This window comes from Sminthopsis crassicaudata, chromosome 1 (genome assembly GCF_048593235.1).
Source record: "Sminthopsis crassicaudata isolate SCR6 chromosome 1, ASM4859323v1, whole genome shotgun sequence".
Taxonomy (NCBI): domain Eukaryota; kingdom Metazoa; phylum Chordata; class Mammalia; order Dasyuromorphia; family Dasyuridae; genus Sminthopsis; species Sminthopsis crassicaudata.
In genome coordinates, this window is record NC_133617.1 from 274,636,424 (window position 1) to 274,657,417 (window position 20,994).

Here is a 20,994-nt window from a genome sequence, read left to right on the forward strand (position 1 = left end):
GAACTTGGATGGGTAAGGAGCAGGTAGGTAGAAACAGTAAAATGACTTGCTTGAAATGACACAGAATCCTCCCAGCTAAGTCCAGGTATGAGCTCTCTGTCTTCTGAGACCAGCACCATTATTGCCAATCTGTTTAGCCAAACCTTGGTTTGGATCTTTGATGCTACATCAAAACAGCAGTTTTCCTTAATTAGAAGCAGCTGGGAGCCACAGCTTAGAGATAGAGAAAGCACCAGGCTTAGAGTCAGAAGGACTTGAATTCAAATTTGGCCTCATGCACTTGCTAGCTTCTTGATGCTAGGCAAGTCACTTAACCTTTGTTTGCCTCATCCATAAAGTGGTAATGATTGAGATCAAATTTGTAAAGTACTTAAGAAGATGCCTGGCACATAGTAGGTACTTAATAAATGCTTATTTTCTTCATTCTTTTCTTTACCAATAAATGCTGAGTAATTTGGAATAGATAATCTCTAAACAGGTATAAAGTAGTTGGTATAGTGGAAAGTGATGGACTGAAGTTTTAATGCTACTCTTTTTTACTAACTATATGGCTTAGTTAAAATACTTTATCTCTTTCAGCCTCAGTTTTCCCATATGTAAAATGGGGGAAATAATAGCACCTACTTTTTAAGTTGTGAATATCAAACAAGATAAAGTATTTTTATAAACTTTAAAGCACTATATAAAAGCTAAGTAGCATTGTAGAGTAATTCACTATATAATTTCATAGTTACTAATTGACATGGCAAAGACTAATATTTTCTGCAAAAAATGTGGATAGATGAGGAAAAATTAGAGCTCAATTGAAAGAAATATTGTTGATTCAAATGAAGCAGCATAATAATATATAGAGGAATAAGTGAGAAAACTATCAGTTGTACCCTAACTCTAATTTGGGACTTTGAGTAAATCTCTTAACTTTCTTTGATTTTATTTGCTCATTTTTGCAAGAAAGCAGTTGATAGATATGGAGGGTATCGAGATGATATCAAAGGTTACTTTCATCTCTAAATTCTTTGATTGTGTTTCTCCTGAAGCTCTGTTGTTTCTCTTGCTAATTAATTTTGTTAGAATGGTCAGCTACTCATTCTGTAGTCATTCAATAAGTTTGAGTGGATGAAATAAAGTTAGTAGTGAAAGAAAAAAATTTAGTAGTACTTAGTGTATAATATAGGCTACATGCTTATTGAAAAAAGGAAATTCCTGTCTTTTCAGAACTGGCCTCTGAAACCAAAGCATACTTCTAGTAAGTATCCACAAAGCACAGTATCACTCTGGTTATTTATGACTAGACTTTTTTCACAATATCCCAAATTCTTATATATCTTATTCTCCCTGCCCTATAAAAAGTAGCTAAATGTGGGTGTAGTTGTACATGTTCGTTAATCAGTTTATTAAGCATCTGTTATGTGCAAAGCATTAAGCATTGGGGATATTAAAAAAAAAAAAGGAAAAAGAAAAACTATAGGTACTTTAAATCTTGGCTCTGGATACAATTTTCATAGAAACTTTTTTATGTCCTATGATACAAACAGCAATAACAAAATTTTCCCTGTAATTCTCTGAGAAAAGTGAGTGCTAAGAGAGAAAAGTATGCTCTAAGTCTAAGGAGGACCTTTATTAAAAGCCTTAAGAGACATATCTTTAGGAGAAGCACAATCAAAGAATTTAGAGATGAAAGTAACCTTTGATATCATCTAGATACCTATCATATCTATCAACTGCTTTCTTGTAAAAATGAGCAAATAAAGCCAAGCATTATTTAACAGCTCATTGAAATACTTTTTTGTGGGTTTTAGGTTTGATTTTTTTTTGGATCTAGTTTTTGATATTCCATCTTTCTAAGGAGGGAAATAATTAAAGAGCTAGTCAAAATCAGGAATTAAATATATATATATGTATATATATATAAAGCTTCCAAAGTATAACTTAACATGCAGTATACATTCATTTCTTATTTCCTCACACACAGTCTTTATTTGCATTTCTATACAATAATATCTCTTACCAAGAGAGATATTGTGAATAGAAGGACAGACAACTTTGGCATCAAGATCTCAGTTCAAGTCTTTTTAACACAAACTAGCTATTTGATCACAGGCAACTCATTTAATCTCCCATAGTCCTACATAACCCTTTAAAAACTATAAGTTACTAATTCCCCTTATGACATCACAAGTTTAGTCCAAAAACAAACAATACTTCCTAGACAAAGTATATCAATATCTTTTAGGAAGATAATTATGGCAAGCAGGAATGAAACAAGTTTTTTCTTGTTTTCTCAGTTCATGCAAAAATCTCAGTTAATTGCAGTAATCAATTCTATATTTTTATCTATTGAAGTTTTACTCTCATATTTCATCACCATTATCATAAGATCAATTCTTGTTAATGTGATTAACCACAATATCAAAGGTTGGAAAACAGGATGTAAATAGTCTCTCTTGGAAGGCAGAATATTTTAGACCCTTAAATAGTCATTTTGTGTAAATTAGTTTTGAGAGATATGTTCATATTCTATTAATAATTTTAAAGTGTGTATTTCAGTATTTAAAATCATACACAATGTGTGTATATACATATATACATACATTTGTATATATGTATATGTACATTTTGTGTGTGTGTACTGGAGCTCCAATTAAATGCAAAATAACCTGATATATACAGTTAGAAGAATTATCTGTCATAATTTCCTAAACAGTATTTATTGTCTATATCTTTGTTTTTATAACTCCAAATAATATGATTGACATGAATAATCCTACTAGCATGTGTCTCTTTTTTAACAGATTTTATTAAACAGAGAAGAGCAGGACTGAATGAATTCATTCAGAATTTAGTTAGACATCCAGAGCTATGCAACCAGTAAGTAACTTTCACTTGTGTTCTAAAAGGGACTTTATTAAGACATATTGCATTTTATATACATTGTAGAATCAAATTTAGTTAACTATGTCATTTTGTGTGACTCATTTTATTTATATTTATTTCTATATACACATAAATACACACCTCAGAGTAGAGTCTATTCAAGATGTTTTCTCCTTATCAGAATAAATGTACTGCATAAAGCATATAAAATTTATTTTTGCTTTAAATAACACATAGGATTATTATCTTGTTTTTTCAATGTTTTCCCAAATTATAACCATTCTTGTAATAATTACAAATTCTCTCTATATTTTTTCTTAACTAATTTGTTTAAAAATTCTAATTTAAGAGAGTTAAATAAGAGGAAAATTTTGCTAGTCATTCTTCCAGTTAAAAAAATTCTTAGAGTTATCTTTAAGGCAACTTGAATTGACTAAAGAATAAAATATTTAAGCTGTTTGAAAAAAAAAAAGCCATTTTAAAAAATCTTGTTTTATTAAGAGGAAACATCCCAACATTTTATTTCTCCATCTGCAACTCAGAAATCTTTAAAAACAGTGTTAATACTTTTCTAGCTCTCTTTGTTTTTCTTTGCTTAAGGAATGTAACTGTGTTCTTAAATTTAGAAATTGTAGATCTACTTTAACCTTTAAATTAAATTAGAGAACAACTTCAGCATGAATTTATAATTTAATTCATTTTTATTTCTTAAACCACTCATCTATATTTTTATCCAAAAATACAAGCTTTACATATGGTCTTTTTTTTTAGCAAGTTAACTTTTAGGCAAAGTTAACTTCATGAAATCAATATATACTTTTATTTGATGAGCAAAAAGCATTGAGAGAGGCAGACCAGCAAAATGGATATAAGACCTGACTAAGTTTAGATGTGGAGAGTTTTGGGCACAAATTCCTATCTTAGATGAGCAGGTCACAGGTTTAGTGAACTTCATTTTTCCTCATCAACAAAAGGAAATTAAAAATACCTATCTGCTAGGGTTGTTAGAAGACATCAGTGTAATAATTTATGAAAAGTGCTTTGTAGCCTTTAAAACACTATGCAGATGTCTGGTTATTACTATCATTAAAAATGTAATAAATCAAATCTAGGTCAGAGGCTATGCTGATTATTTAAAAGAAAATTTACAGTGTCCCAATGATTATAAAAATAAAGTATTTCCTACTTTTTATTTCAATTTTAGTGATAGCAGTTACTTATGACATACTCATTGGTGTTCTGACTTTTAAATCTGATTATTGTGCTAAGCCTAGGTTTGTACATTGTAAAATGAGAATACTACTTCCATCTTGAAGGTCAAATGAGACACCTCAGTAAAACACTTTAAACTGGATGAGCTTCTGTAAAAAAAAAGTTTGTCATCGTTATTTGTTACTTGATAATGGTTATCAGTGCCCCAGGCATACATAGTATTTATTTCCTAGTTATTTTGTATTACTTAACCAAAGATTGACATTATTTAAATTATACACTCAGTGTTACTTGTAAGTATATAGAAACTTTTGTCTGAAGCTTTAAATTATTTCATGTTCATAAAATTTTTTCTGTTAAAGTAGTTATAAGAGTAAGTTACATTTTTAGAATACTTTCACATTATTTCATTTGATTTTTCACAACAGCTGTTGTGAAATTAGTGCAATTATTATAATTTCCATTTAATGAATGTGCATACTGAAGTTCATAGAGGTGATTGATTTGCTTAAGATAATAAAGATTGTTAAGTGGCAAGCCTGGACTAAAATGGTGCAGTGTTCTTCACCTTCTTCTATGTTGCCATGTCTGAATTGTCATGTCCTGGAGGGACAGGAAAAATGCTCGCCCCACTTTAGAACTACTGACAAAATATTATGGAGATAGGGTCAAAGTTTTTCCTGATGGAAAATGACTGTGAATGGAGGGTCAGAGAAGTGATGTCAGCAGTTTGCCTCTCAGTTGCTTTTTTAATGCTTTAGGTGCAGAAATAGGATTTATACTTCTGCATATACATAGAAGTACATTTAATAGGATATTGAAAATTTTAGCTCTATTATTATCATGCTACCTTGCTTTAAGAATTATATTTTTAAATGAGGGAATCTTTTCCTTTGGAGGGCTGCATTCTTCCAAGTCCATTACAGCTGATCTTGTAATTAGGAAGATTCTTAATTATGATCTTCTGCATATGTGCTGTTTCTTTCTAAACCCAGTTCATGTTATTACCTTTACCATGCTTAATGACAGTCTGCCCTCCTTTATGGCTGTAGCATCTTGCTAAAGAGATTGTATAATGAAAATTAATTGTGAAGTAAGAATTAATAAGTTGTGTTTTCAAGATAGTTCAGAACTGCATGAAGCATTAAAATTTTTCAAAGGCATGACACTGTTATTTCCCTAACCAATAACTAGAATAGATTTACAGGAAGAATTGATGAATTTGACTAAATTTGTTTATGTTTAATAATGATGTGCTTGGGGCAGCTGAGTGGCACAATAGATAGAGGACAAGGCTTGGAATCTAAAGTGTGTTCATGAGTTAAAATTCAGTCCAGATATTATATTATTAGCTATACATTCTGGACAAGTTCTATTTGCTTATCTGTAAAATGAGATGGAGAAGGATTTCAGTATCTTTACCCAAAAAGTGACAAATAGGGACTTTAAAAGTCAGACACAACTGAAAACAACCGAACAACAATAAATAATGTGCCTCTCTAGGAGAAATATTTTTTTCTTTTGTTGAGTCTAATTGCCTTTTCTTTTTTTCTCAATAATTGAAGAATTCAATTCTTTTTTTACATGAATTTTGAAGCAATGTAAATAACACACCTTAAAATGTATATTTTCTCAATCATCATATATTAATAAGAGGAACTCTTATTGTGGTCCTAATTCTCAGAAAATAATAATAACTTGTATTTATAAAGAGATATCGGCTACAAAGGCAATATAGTGTAATCATGTAGTACATAGACTGCTTAATCTTAAATATAGGAATGCCTGGATTCATGTTTTACTTCTTAAACATGGTGGCTCAGCAACCATGAGCACAAGTCATTTAGTCTCTGTTCTCTGAGTAGTTCTTTAAGACTACAGTTTTTAGTTAAGTTGCTGATCTGAATTGATAAGGGGAGTTTCTTTATGTGAGAGTTACATTTATCAGTGATAGACAGGCTTAGTCCCTGTCTCTTTCCTTTTAAATTATATACTTCATTGTGACATTGACCTAGGCTGTCAAAAACTGCAAATAGAATGTAAACTTTTCTGGAGCCAGGGTTTTGAATATGGATCTTATAGCAGACTGCTATTTCTTTCCTAAAGATCAGCGAAACTTAAGTACAGAAAGACTCCACACTAGTGAGTTCTGGCTAGGCAAAGAATTTTAAATCATCTTTAGTCTCGTGTACATCAAAATATTTGTATTGGAAATTTTTGTCACAACAAAAAACTAGAAACAGAGCAAATGACCATTGATTTGGGGAATTGTTAAATAAATTGGGTAACATTATTGTAATATAGTAGAATATTACTGTAAAGAAGATGAATATATATGAACTGGTACAAAATTAAGTAGGACTGGGAATTTCTTATGTACAATGATTACAACAATGTAAATAGAAAAAGTAATAGGAAAGTATTTGACCTGAATCTAAATTGTAATGACCAATTTGGGCCCAAGAAAGGACATGAAAATTTCATTCTTTGCAGCGATGTCATGTTGAGGGTGAAATACTATAAAATAATGTTAGTTTCAGTTGATATGAAAATGGAAAATGACAATAAATATTTTTAAAATCCTCAATCCTGTGCAGCCTCCCCCCCCCCTTCAGTAATAGTTGAAGAGTGACTAATTGTTGAGAGGGTAATATGGCATATGCCAAAATCAATTCAGGTGTTCCTTAAATATGTAGTAAAAGAGAACTTTAAGAATTTTGGTTGACAGGAGAACTGTAAGGTATAAAATAATATGGTTTATAGCTCAAGATAAAACAGGGTGTTTTATGCCAAAAATGTTTGCCAGTGTCATGGAGAGTGTCCTACATAGATTTGAAATAAAAAAGGGGAATTCTACAGATCGTGAGATCCTTCAGATAGGTTCCTGTTAACAAATTCACACATGTATATACATATGTGTATGCACACACATGTGTGTGCGTATATAAACATGTGATTTTTTTGTATGTATATGTGGCATGCAGGGATTCTTATGTTCAGTTTAGTGACCAATTTCTATTTGACTTTTCACTAATGGTATAGATAACCCATAGAACTTGTTCATAAATGCATATGTGTTAGATACTGAAAAGGACTAGGGAACTTGACCTGGAATTTAACTAATAGAGAAAAGAGTATGAATTGTCTTTGGAATATTACAAAAATTATTTTAATAACCACAGGCTTTTTACAAATCATTGAATACCATAATTTCCAAATATTTAAAGTTAAGGTTCACCCAAACGGTGGTAGAAAGGTGCATGGTGCATGTTAGTGTATGAAAATTCTGAAAAAAGTTGCAGATGAAGAACTGCATAAGAAAAGCAGTGCAAGGCCAGAAAAATTTGTGAATCTGTAGTAGAACAAAAGCTAGGGATAACCAGTGTATATATTGCCTGCATATCCCATTGTTCTTTCCACAATGTTGAGAGATATAGGGAAATGTGTATAGCATGCTGAGTGAACCCATCCTAGCAAGTTGTGATAACAAAGGACACAAAATCACAAAGGTTGGGTATGTATGGCTATAACATGATCTACATTACTAGAGGTTGTATTCTCATGGATGAAATTACATTTCCCTTGAAATATGGAACAATATCTATTACAGAGAATGAAGAGGTATAGAAATTTTTACCAAGAATTTGTCAAAATGTTTGAAATCAATTCACTTACTTCAATTGGAAAGTTGGAAATGAGGAAGATGACAACCAAAAAAACCCATTGGAAAATATAGTTAGAAATGGGTTCAAAGATACTTGTAGGCCACAGAGTAGTCAAAATATACATGATGAATATATCCAAGAAGAGATGTTCAAGAAAAGAGGTAATAAGCATTGGACATAAAACCCTAAATAATACAACAAAAATTAAATTGGTTATATTTTAACAACAAGAAATAGCTATATTGGAGTCATTTCTGAATCTGCTGCCCATATGCAATCATGCATCTGACTTGTTAAAAACAAAGTTCAAAATAAACAGAGACATAAGGATTAATGCATAGTTAACAATTATCTAGTAACTTAATAGCCTCACTCAACATATGAAAATAAATTATTCCATTTAAAAATGGAAAATGGATGAAGGTAAAGATTGGTTATGATCAACCATTTCCTACAGACATTAAACTGATCTAAGACAATTGTCACAATTAAGAATTAAAAAAAAAACCTTAGAAAATATGTTGTTCATGGTTAATGTTGAAACCACAACAAGGAAGTACTTGATCTCTTTGTAGAAAGGCATAGCCTTTTTAGAATTCAAATTCATTTGTGAAATGTTACAAAAGATATGGAAAAATTAGGACACTAATACATGGTTGGTGGAACTATTAACAAATTCAACTATTTTGGAGAAATCTGGAATTATCCTCAAAAAGTCATAAAACCGTGTATGTCCTTTCACCCAGCAATAATACTATTAAGTCTGCTGCTCAAGGTGACCAGAAAAAAAAGGAAAAAACAAACATTATGTTCTAAAATATTTATGCTAGCTCTGAACTAGAAATTGAAGGGATGCCCATCAATTCATGATTGTGATGGAATGCTACTGTGTTGTATGAATTGATGAGCTGTTTATTTTTAGGAAAATACAGAAAAATGTGCATTAAATAATGAAAAGTCAAAGGAACAGAACTAAGAGAACATTGTATAGAATAACAGCAATATTATTTAAATGGAAATGTGAATGACTAAGCCATCTTGACTTACATGAGTATTCAGATCAGCTGCAAAGGACCTATTAAGGAAGTTGCTATCCACCTTTGGAAAAAGAACTGACTGATATACAAAACTGTGTGATTAATACTTTTACATATATTTATCTGTGTCAAATGTTGGCTTTCTCTAATACAAAGTTGGAAGGGAGGGAGGGGAACAGCTTGGAATTCAAAATGTAACAACATTTTAATTTTAAAAATGTTACAGAGGAAGGTAGCAGAAGTTCAGGAACAGTGCTGCCTTAGAAAATAATAAAGCTTGGCTGAGGACAAATTTACAGAAAGATTGTTATAATACCCAGCTAAGCCCACTCATCCCAATTATACATTTATAGAGTAAACCAGAAGGAAAACAATCAATTAAAAATTAAAAAGTAGAGCAGATTCTCCAGCATTTCTCAGTATTCTTCAATAGATGGTTTTGGAGCCATAACAAGGAAACATAGAATGAAACAAAAAAAGGAATCAGGAAAACAAAATTAAATTGGATCAGCTACACACAAATAAAATCTGTGCTGGATATAATAAAATTTAAAACTTTATGAGAGTAACTCTTAAGATATATTAAAGAGGGTAAGGTCCAAAACAATTTGATATAGACAGTAATATTGCTCCTAAAACACAAGTATTGATCTTCTTGTAATAATTCTTATAATCTCTATAAAGTAATTGCTAATAATTGATATGTCAAAAGTATCTTTGAGGGATAAAAGGAATAGAGAAAACCTTTTATTATGACAAATCCATCTCTCAGTTCCCCATCCTAAGAACTAAATACTCAGTTCCATTTATGGAGTGACTAGGGCAAACTAGAATGGCACCCTGGACACTCATGGACACTATATAGCCTAATGCACTAATGCAGCCTAAGATGACATATAAACCTTTTTGACTGCCATATTACAGTCTTATATTGTTTGTAGTCTAGTAGAACCAATTTACCTTCAGATCAATTTCTGTCTGTCCATGCTTCCCCTTTTTATATTGATGGAAACATCTAAGGCTTAGAGAGATTAAAGTATTGGATAACTAGTAAATAGCAAAGCTAGAACTCAAAACTAATCCATATTTTAAAAAAGCCCGTGCTCTTTCTGCTGCATACTGAATTTGTAAATGTAAACATGGATGTGTCTTGTACTTGCAAAGCACTTGCTGATTCCAAAGTACTTTCGCATCTTTTATTTCTTAGTATCCTTATGATAGATGGGAATTAGGTACAGTAGATATTGTCCTCCCCCTTTTTTTCCCCAGAGAACTGATTGTTGGGGAAATGGCAGCTTGGGATAGAACAGTTATATCATTTCACGGTTTGTATAGCCAAGGAAAGAAATTCCAGGCATAATTTGACATGTACCCTAGACTTCAAGGGAGCATTAAAAAAATTCAGAGAAAAAAAGCAAGTATGATACCATCACCAAAGATTCTAAAAGGGAAGATTGTTCAAGAAAAATATAAAGTTTTAAAATTTGAAATCTTTATATTATAATCCCATAAATCCCACTGAGGAAGAAAAGAGTAGGGGAAAAAATACCATGTTGCCTAGGGAGCCTTCTGGCAATCTCATAAGTCTATTATGCAAAATGCTAAAAGAAATGTGAAAAAAATGAGTATTGCATAATGACCACAAACCTGTAAAAAATGATATTAAAGCCTAAAGAGAGCTGTTATTTGTGACAAAAACCTATGATAATTTTAAAAGGACACTTTTTTTGAGATTTTTTTCCATATGTTTAGAAATAGTAGAAAAACAAGGATTTAATGTCCGTTGCTTTTCACAGATGGTATAATATTCAACAGACAATAGCAACCCATTCTTCCTTTTCTAAGAAGAATAGTGTTAAAAGTGAAAAGAATAAATATGGTTTGCCAGTTTAATCTAACATTAAGATATAAGAGAGTACTAGGCTGCTTGAAGATACCTCAGTTTCATGGCACGGCCTTGTAGCAATTTGCAGTTAAGATTTTTAAACCACCATCAGTGATTGCAGAAAAGTTGTGGACCAGAAAAAAAGAAGCAAAAGACTGGACTGGAACAAAAAGACTAGAGATGGACAGATACTTCATTTTTTCAAAATGAGAAGAAAGGTGGAATATGAAAACTACAAAACTATGACATTCACATTGATATTAATGATGCCTAACAGAATTCTACAGTGGGTTCTTAAATGGGATTTCAGCATGGCTCAATGGATGGATAGATTTGGAATCAGGAAGATCTGTCTGAATCCTATCTCTGACATCTATTTATTATGCAATCTAGGGCAAACCATTTAAATAAAATCATTCAAATTTTGCCTTAGTTCTCTCATCTATAAAAAATTATAGCACCTACCTCTCTGGAATGATATAAGGATCAAATGACTATATATGTAAAGCATTTTAGTACCTTAAGTACTTAACCTTAAACCTTAAAGTACCATATAAATATAGTTATTATATTTTATGTCATATCAATATATTGTGTTAATAATACATTGATTATATTATAATTAAGATACCATGTTAATATATTATCATATATTGTACCAGCTATCACAGCTGCTAAAAACATAAGCTATTTGTCATTTTAGACTTAGAACTTCTTCCATTACCCCTTCCTTGCAGCCATGTCCTCTGGAAGTGATCACATTGGGAAATTGGTCTTTAACTTCCATGCCACTATTGTGGTTAATGAGGCTTTCTTAGGATTAAGGTTAGAAAGAAAGCAGTAAACATTTAAGTGCTTAGATGTGTCACTGTGCTAAGTGCTTTACAAACATTTTCTCATTTGAGACTCACAACTACTCTTGAGAGGGAAGTGTTATTATCAACTCTCTTTTACAGTTGAGGAAATTGAGGCAGACACATTAGGTGACTTGTTCAAAGTCACATAGCTAGCAAGTGATTGAGCCTGGATTTTTACTCATTTTTCTAAATGAGTTTCCTAAAAACTCATTTTCCAGGACTAGTGCTCTGTCCAGTGTACCATCCTAGCTGTAGAATATAACTGGAAGCATCTGGAAGTGTCTCTCTATTTGACTTCACCTTTGCATGTCTTACAGAGATTCTTGCATTCATTGACCAGGTTTTAAAATTTTGGTTAGCTGGAATTCCATTTAATTCTGTTTACTTATTTGGCCTGAATTAATATCACTTGAAAAGACTGTCCTGGGCCCTTTGAAAATCTCTTGTTGGCAGACCTGATTAGAAGCTTAGTATGAAAATTGGTTGGCTGTTGTCCTTTGTTCTCCAAGAGAACCAAAAATGTCATCATTATTTTAGAGTCAAGTTACAGTGTTTACCTGTGGCTGATCAGACTGATACGATCTCAGAATGCTCTGCCAGAGGTCAGACACAAATAGTCCATGTAAACATTTGGGGTGGATTCTCTAAGTATATACATCTCACATTTGTTTTGAACTCCTTCAGTTCTGCTTTACACATAGAACATAGTAACTTCAAGGCACACCATGCTGAGTAGTCCACAGCACCACTCTCCCATGTCATACAATCAGGTATAAGATTATGAGATACTAAAGGAGAATAATTCATCACTGATGTCAAAGGCCTTGTCCTAGAAGTTAATGACTTGTCTGTGGGGTACTCAGGAAGTGAGACATTTCACTTAGTAAAAGCATCCTATTACACTGATAAGCATGACATAGTTAGTATGCCCTGCAAGCCTGGGCAAGAGATTCTATAAAGCTCAGTGTGGACCATAATAATACTTTATTATTAAATAAGAAGTTTAATAATAAAGTCGTAAGTCCCAAAGAAAGAAGAGTAGGGAATCATTTCTAAGATCCAGTATAGAGGTTTAAGTAGCCTTCATTTTATTCCTTTCTATTTATTCAAGGAGTCTAGCATTTAAAGATTGGAAAATCAAGAGAATGTTAAAATGTCATATTTTTAGTAATTATTTGACAGATTGTCTCCCGAGAAAAATTTATACATTTACAGTAACAAATTTGAAAGATTTAAAAATTCTGATCAGTACCATGACCAACCTTTATTCCATAGGGCCAATGATGAAGTGCCACTTACTAAACTCAAGATACAGAATAAGACATTTGTAGAATTTTTTAAAATTGTGTGTAGGGGGCAAAAGGGAGAATAGGTCCAAAGATATTTTGCCAAATAAAAAAGAAAAAAGTCATTGAAGGATTTTTAAAATGCACAGAAGAGACCAGACAAGCAGGACATCTTTGAAAGTTCTCTGTATTAAATGTAATATCTTTTTAAAGAAAAGCAAATTGTATATATGGGTTTGGATATTACTCTCTTTTTCTATTCTATACACTTGAAATGTTCATCTTATTTGTTTTTTGCAAGGTTGAGAATTTTTTTTTAATTTTAAAATTTGTCTCCAGATTCTGTGTGATTGAGATGGAAAAGTATGGACTGGGGAAAGGGAGAGTTCACTTGTATTGATGGATACCTGACTGAACATCCACAAGTGTGTTGATTAATGCATTTATTTCTGTGTGGCTTTTCTTCTGCTATTTTTATTGACTACTTTTATGAGAACAGAAGAGATTTATGGTAATTTGTGCAGATGTTGGGCATAAGGCAAAGAAACAGTGAATATGTTAACTATCAATGGGCCCAAACTAAAACAATGAAATTCCATAGAGATAAAGTTTACATTTTAGAAATTCAGGTATTTTGGCATGGGGGAGCTCACTTTTGCTCAAAAAGCAAAGTTGACATACAAAAAAGTCTAGTAGTGAGTGATGGATTTTTGGGATGAGGGCGAATAAGCCTACTGCATAGTGCAGGGGGAAAAAAAGCTAATACAATTTCAATCTACAAAAATGGAAATAAAGTATATATATGTAAATAAATAAAGTAGTAGTCCCACTATATTCTTTAGTCTCCATATATAGTCTAGAGTGTCGTGTTCAGTTCTGGGAGCTACATTTTATGAGAGATATTGGCAAATTTGTAGAAGGATAACCAGGATAAGGAAGTAGATAACTATTATATGAATTATGCTTGAAGGAACTAGAGGATATTTTGCTGAGAAAACAAGATTTATAGGGAATTTTGTAGTAGTTCTTAAATACTTAAAGAAATGTTATTTGGAATAAGGATTAATTATGTTATATATGGTTCCAGAGGGCAGAATTCATATCACTGCGTGAAAATTACAAAGAAGAAAAATGTAGAAATAACTAAATAGCAAAGTAGATAGGAAGTGGCCCTCAGGGTCAAAAGTTCCATTTCTGACATAATGTCATGATTCCCTAGGCAAAGACTTCAAATCTCAGAGAAGAATACTTGTCCTTTGTCCTTTGGAAATGTTTAAATCAAGCTTGTAGATCATTGAGTGAGAATTGTTGGCATTATAGGACCTTTAAACACCCTTTCAGTATTGAGGTTTGCATTCATACCCTTCACAATAGTTCTACTTTGTAGAACCATTGAAATATGAAGTTCTTGGGACAACTAGATGGTGCAATGGATAGAGTACCAGCCCCGAAGTCAGATGGACCTGAGTACTGGGCAAGTCACTTAAATCCCAATTGCCTCAACAAAAAAAAAAAAGAAAAAGAGAAGAAAAGAAAAGAAATATGAAGGTCTCTTTAATAATAGGAATCTTTGATATTTTAGAGGAATGGTGTCCTTACTTTAAATTTTTTAATCTAGGTAAAAACAAATAGAAGTATTTTTAGCATGTTGCCAGCTCTTCTTTGAAACTTGATTCTTCTCAGTTTATTACTTAGCTCCTACAGTTTTCCTGACTTTTCACTCTATCTCTAAACATGACATTTTAAATGTATAGTTCATAATCCTTGTAACTTTTACAAAAATGTTATGATCTAGAAAGACATGTTCTTTTAAGGCTTTCTATTTAATGTGAAAGGCAGCATGACATAATGGATTAGAGAGTTAGCTATGGAGCCAGGAAGAACTGGGTTTAAGTCCCACTTCTAACATAGTACAGCTTGGTGTTACCCTCAGCAGGTCACTTAACTTCCTGGTCTTCTATGTAACTTTTGGAGACTTTAAGTTGCAGAGGAAGTATCAATCTGTGCTCGTAGGAGTTACCTTATTTGAATGTTCTAATAAAAAAAATAAAATAGTAATGATGATAGTTAACGTTTAAATAGTGCTCCTAGGCATTGTGCTTAAACTCTTTACAATTTTTACCTTATTGGGTCCTCACAAATAACCCTGAAAGGTAGGTGCTTTTATTAATCCCATTTTATAGATGAGGAGACCAATTTCTTATCCCTACTGATAATATAAATGCAACTTAATTGTGGTACTAAGTGACTATATTTTTTTCCTTAAAATTATTTCAAATAATTTTTCAGTTAGAAAATAAAATTATTTTTAATGTTTGAACCACAAATTTTATGTTTATATAGATTATTTAGTGCCAAGAATTAGCCTTTTAGGGCAAATGAGTATTTAAGATTGAAGAAACAACAACAAAAAAATCAATGTAAATATTTATACAGTATATACATGTGCTAAGTATCAATCTAGGAGCAGGAGAGAGAGTTTTTAGAAATAATTTTCTCATTCAGATTTTTAATAGAATAAATTATATCTTAGATAATCTGAATTCTTGTATTAATTGTAGAAAAATAAATATTATAGGAATATTGGAAGTTGGTGGTATTAGAATAAATCATCTTTCCAAAAAATCTGGACTTAACACAAATTAATGCAAGGTGAAGTGAACAGAAACAAGGGAATATTGTACATAGTTACAGCAATATTTTACAGTGATCAACAGTAAGTGACTTAGCCATTCTTAGGAGAACAATGATTCAAGACAGTTCCAATAGACCTATGATGAAAAAATCTGTCCATTTCCAGAAAAAAGAACTGATGGAGTCTGAATACAGATCAAAGCATTTTTAAACCTTTTTTTTGTGTGTGTTTTTTTTGGAGGGGTTAGGATGGGATGGAAGGTCTGTGTTTTTACAACATGACTAATATGGAAATATATTTTTCATAACTAAGAATTTTGTATATAGGTATATAACCTATATAAAATTATTTGCCTTCACTATGAGGAGGGAGGGGAAGGAGAGAGAAATTAGAACTCAAAAACTTTTTTAGGAACGTGTTAAAAATAGTTTTTATGTATAATTGGAAAAAATTAAATATTTTTAAAAAGAATAAGGCATCATAACAAAGCTAATTTTGTTTCTAGTCCAGATGTCAGAGCATTTCTTCAAATGGACAGTCCACGACATCAGTCAGATCCTTCTGAAGATGAGGATGAAAGAAATATTCAGAAGGTAATAAAATGGACTACTATTTGTTAAAGCCACATATAGTTAGAGAACTGTCCTCTTCCCTGAAATACATATGCCTGTGCTTTTTTACTTAATTGTGAAAATCAAGATCTGCCATGAGCACCCTCCTTTTCCCTATGCCTTAGAAACTCATCATCTCCACACATCCTGTCTTCCTTTATTTCTGTATTCCATTTCCTCTGTTATCTTGCTCTATTGAACTTTTTTCTAAGTCTCCAACCCCTACCTTTGATAACTATTTATAGCTCCTTCCCAAATGCCTACAAACATGCCCAGGTCACCATTGTTCTTTAGAAAAACAAACCTGTTACATGACCAAATGAGCATGACCAAACTAGCCTTCTGTGTATTCTTCACACGATACCCTGGCTCTCTTTTGGTAGCTTTGCACTGGCTTTTTCACACATCTAGTATGCTTTCCTTCCTTACTCTTGTTTCCAAGACTCTCTCTTCCTTTGCAGTGCAAGTCAAGCACTATCTCTACAAGAAGCTTTTTCCTGGCTCCTTAATCTTAGTGCCTTCCCCTCTCTAACTTTGATTAACTCCACTTTGTTGTATTAATTTTATTGTTCAGAGTTGTTTGTATCATGAGTTCCTTGAGGCAGGAACTGGGTTCCTCCCCCTTTTTGTTTGTTTTGTATCCCTAGCATGTAGCTTCAATCCTGGTATACAGTAGATGCTTAAAAAATGTTTGTCTAGATAATTTCAACTCTCTTTCTTCTCTTTTACCAATAGCTTACTAGAATGAGTGGTCTACACTTCCTTTTCCTTTTTTTTCAGCCACTTGCAATGTCTTCCTGCTACTCTAACTGTTCTCTGACTAATTAATAGAGTTAACAAATCTAGCCCTCAGTTCCTTTGATCTGTCTGATGTTCTTGATACCATTAGCCATGTACCTTCCTTTTGCAAACCATTATTTCTCAGGTTTCTCTGGTACCATTCCCTTGTGACTTTTTCTTGAGCCAAGTGCTCTTTCATACCAGCATTATATACTTACTTCTTCTTTGGTGTGAGTATTCCTCTGTGATGAACCCTCTTTTCTTCTGTATATCTTGTCCCTTAAGAGATTTATCTTCCATGGATTTAATACATTAATGACTACTATAACTTGATGATCTGGTCCTAATGTCTCTTCTAAGCTGCAGTCCCACATGTTAGCATGTTAAAGTCAGCAAGTTTTACCAAAACAAAACAAACAAAAAAAGAAAACCTAACTTCTCCCCTAAAACAGTTGCTCCAAAGTTCCTTCTAGTTAGGGAATTCTCATTTAATCATCATAGCACATAACCTGTTGTTATTATGTGTGTGGGTGTGTTTGCTCTGGGCCTCAAGTCAGGCAGAACTGAGTTCATAAATGGCCTCAAACAGCTTATTAGCTATGTTGATACCAAGCAAGTTACTTAACCTGTTTGCCTCAGTTTCCTCATTGGTAAAATGAGCTGGAGTAAGAAATAGCAAACTATTCAGTGTCTTTGCCAAGAAATCCCAAAACAGGGTTGTGAAGATTTGGTTTGACTGAAATGTTTGAACAATATGTTACATATACATATACATTGTTTTTATATTAGATATAATATATATTTATGCATAGTATGTTGACATGTGAATATTATGCTAGATGAGTATGTGTTATTCTACTTCATCCCTCCCTTCACACACACACACACACACACACACACACACACACACACACACACACACACCCCACCCTATAAAATATTAGTTCCCTGAAACGGGGGACTGTTTTGTTTTGATTTTGTACTGTCAGAGCCTGCACTTGTTCAACACTTTCCTTTTTGAATTCAATTAATGGGAAGATACATCATGAAAAATTTTAATTAGTGCTAGTTTTAAGAGAATAATAACTTAAAATGAAACATACTCAAACCTTAGTCCATGAGTAAATTTCTCATTTTATAAGTTACATGAGGAAAATTTAAAAATTTTGTTGATAACTCTTACTCATCTCAACCTTTAACCCATGCTAAGCTTCAAAATGTTATTTTGAATTACAACCACAACCTTGCTACCAGGAAAAGCCACTTAAATAAAAATACTTCATTATTTCTTCCTCTTCTTTATCAAGGAAGATACAAATGGCAGAGATGGAGGAGGAACTCTGATTTTAAAATATCACATCACTTTCTTATTCAGCATTTTATCTTTACTATTGAATAAATTGTGCCAAATTATCACAAAGATGCCTACCACTCTGGTAACACTAATCTTCCAGCTGAACATAAATTATTTATTTAATATTAATAAGACTTTAGCAAATTAACTGTAGGTATAAGCTTCTTTAAAGTGTCAGGAAAGAGTAAGAAGAATATTATAAGAATATATACTTTCCTAATTTATCAGTTTGGCATTGTTGGTGCTGGAGTGATTTATTTAGTTTTTATAAATCTCTGATATAAAAGTTAGTATGGCATAATGAATAGACCATTAAACCCAGATTTTGAAAGAATTGGACTCTAGTTCTACCTTTGACACATATTGGCTGTATGACTGTGGGCAAATCCTTTCACTAATGTCCCACACAAATATCCAAAACCAGAATGGGAAATCTTTTTTTTGCTAAGGACCACTTGGATATTTATAATATTCACTAACCATATAAAATTGTTAATTTATAGAACTCAAGCAACAAGAACTTGTTGTACCTAGCTTTCAGTTCATCATTATCCCTAGTTGCCTTAGCAAATGATTTTGTGAATCTTATATGGCTCACAGGCCAGACATTACTCCCCCCCCCCCCCACTTCCCCCGGGCTTTAAGATTATAGGTTGCTATTGCAAATGTGCTGTGATAGGGGATTTCCTTACCTAAAAAAAATCACACCTGTGAGGTCTAGTCTGTTTTTCCACACACACACACACACACACACACACACATAAACACAAAAGTTAAAAATTCAATCCTTCCTCAGGATGAGGTCCAGGGAAGGTACTGATCATAGCACCTAGAGATGATATGTTGTAATAGATCATATAAATGTCCCATGTGATCATAGGGTGATGTAGAACACAGTGTTCTAGAGTGTTTAGAATCCTGTATGTTTTCTATCCAGCTTTGCCACTAACTATAAGCATGAACAAGTTGCCTAATTTCTTATAAGAGAACACATTTATTTCCACATATATTACTCTCACTCAATAAATTATTCCTTGTAATAAGTATTATAAAAGAATCATTGAACACATCAACTATGACATGTCTGAATATGTGTGTATGTGTGAATAAAATAATTCACATTCATAGTTCTCTACAGCTTAGCTCTTCCCTGAAGCCAAGTGCAATTATAATTACAAACTCTACAGATTCTTACTGTAATTTACTGTTACTTACTGTAACTGGTAAACATAGTACTGGAAGAAACTTTAGCAGTCAACGAGAACAAATCCACCTTTTAGAAAATGAGCAAACTTTAACCAGAGAGGTTAAGTGATACATACAATGCCATGTTATTCATTTCTTCAATAAGTTACAACTTGACCTGACTTTACTAATTAGATACATTCCTGAAAAGTTATAATAGCTTACTTTATAAACTCTTTATGGATGCAAAGAGTTTTCATGGGTATTTATTAGGCTTTCACATTGCTCCTTGAGTAGGTTATAGGGAGTCATACCCTATTTACTAATGAAAAAACTAAGACTTGGAAATTGTGACTTGTCTAAGTTCAGTCAATATACAGATTTGAGCATACTATTTTGACTTTTTTTTTCATGTTTTTTTTTTCCTTTTGTTCTGTTTCTTTTTTCACAACACAACTAATATGATTGTTGTTTTACATAATTGTATACATAAAACCTGTATCAAATTGCATCTCCTCTTAGGGAAGTAAGGGAACAAAGAAGAAAACTCAATATTTAATACCTCATATTAAATATTTTTAACATTACACATTAAATCTTCACTGTCTTTATGCATAAAAGGAAATGTAAAATGCTATTTAGAATAGAAAATAAAAACAAATATTAAAGTATACACAGTTAATGTTCACAGCTCAATTTCTGTAATTTCTGGGTTTCCAAGATGCTTTATTTTGTACTGTATAGATTTCCTTAACTTTATTTTATGGATCAATAACAATAATTCAATAATAAAGTGACTTGCCCGAGGTCTATGAGAATTGAGACTTATAACTAAGTTTCCTGAGTCCAGTATATGTTTCACCACATGTCAGACTCTGTGGAACTTGAGTGTAAAAGCATAGAAGTCTATATGCCATTTTTTCAGGTATTCCATAGAACTATAATACTGTAGCATTAATCACATTCAACAAACCTTTATTTTAATCTATTATGTGTATAGTTCTCGGCTTGAGATAGCAAAGGTGAATTTAAAGATGGTTGTCCAGTTATTTTTTTTTTACCCAAAATTTTGTACGTCATAGCAAAATTGTGGTGTGGCATAAAACTGTGTTGTATCACAAGAAATTCTAAGATTTGGAATTTAAAGAATTGGATGGAAATTGAACTGTATTAGAACTTGTTCTTTGCTCAATGGGAGCTTATTTAGCTGTAGATTGAAAAGGGTACTTGTACCTTTTTATTTAAAGTTAAAATCCTAAAGTTTTTACTGGAGTTTATACTTGAGCACAACATACATTACTCAGATAATTCCTAAATACTATTTGGCTAAACATTTCTAGGAGCTAACAATTAAAGGAGATGGGAATCTGAAGTTCACTCTTCTGCCATATATTTTAAATTTAAATTTAAAATTTTCCTTCTCTCTAAAAAATACGTATATGTTTGAAAAATCTAGGTACACAAACTGAATTACTGGGGTTTTTTTTTGTCTATTTAATATGTAAAGAATTTGTGAAGTGAGCATTTTTGAAGGGATTAACTTTATTTGGCTTCTTTAAGACTCACCTTTCCCAAACAAAAGGTAAAGAATTTCAAGGGAATTAATGAAAAAA

The 20,994-nt window shown here is 32.2% G+C and overlaps 1 protein-coding gene across 1 annotated transcript in view; it reads left to right on the forward strand.

The window, feature by feature from the left end:
- Positions 1–20,994, forward strand: part of SGK3 (serum/glucocorticoid regulated kinase family member 3) — a 102,210-nt gene that overhangs the window by 43,156 nt on the left and 38,060 nt on the right. Inside the window, 2 exon segments of the mRNA XM_074278811.1 lie at positions 2,793–2,868; positions 15,957–16,044. Of these exon segments, the coding sequence (XP_074134912.1) occupies positions 2,793–2,868; positions 15,957–16,044 (164 nt within the window).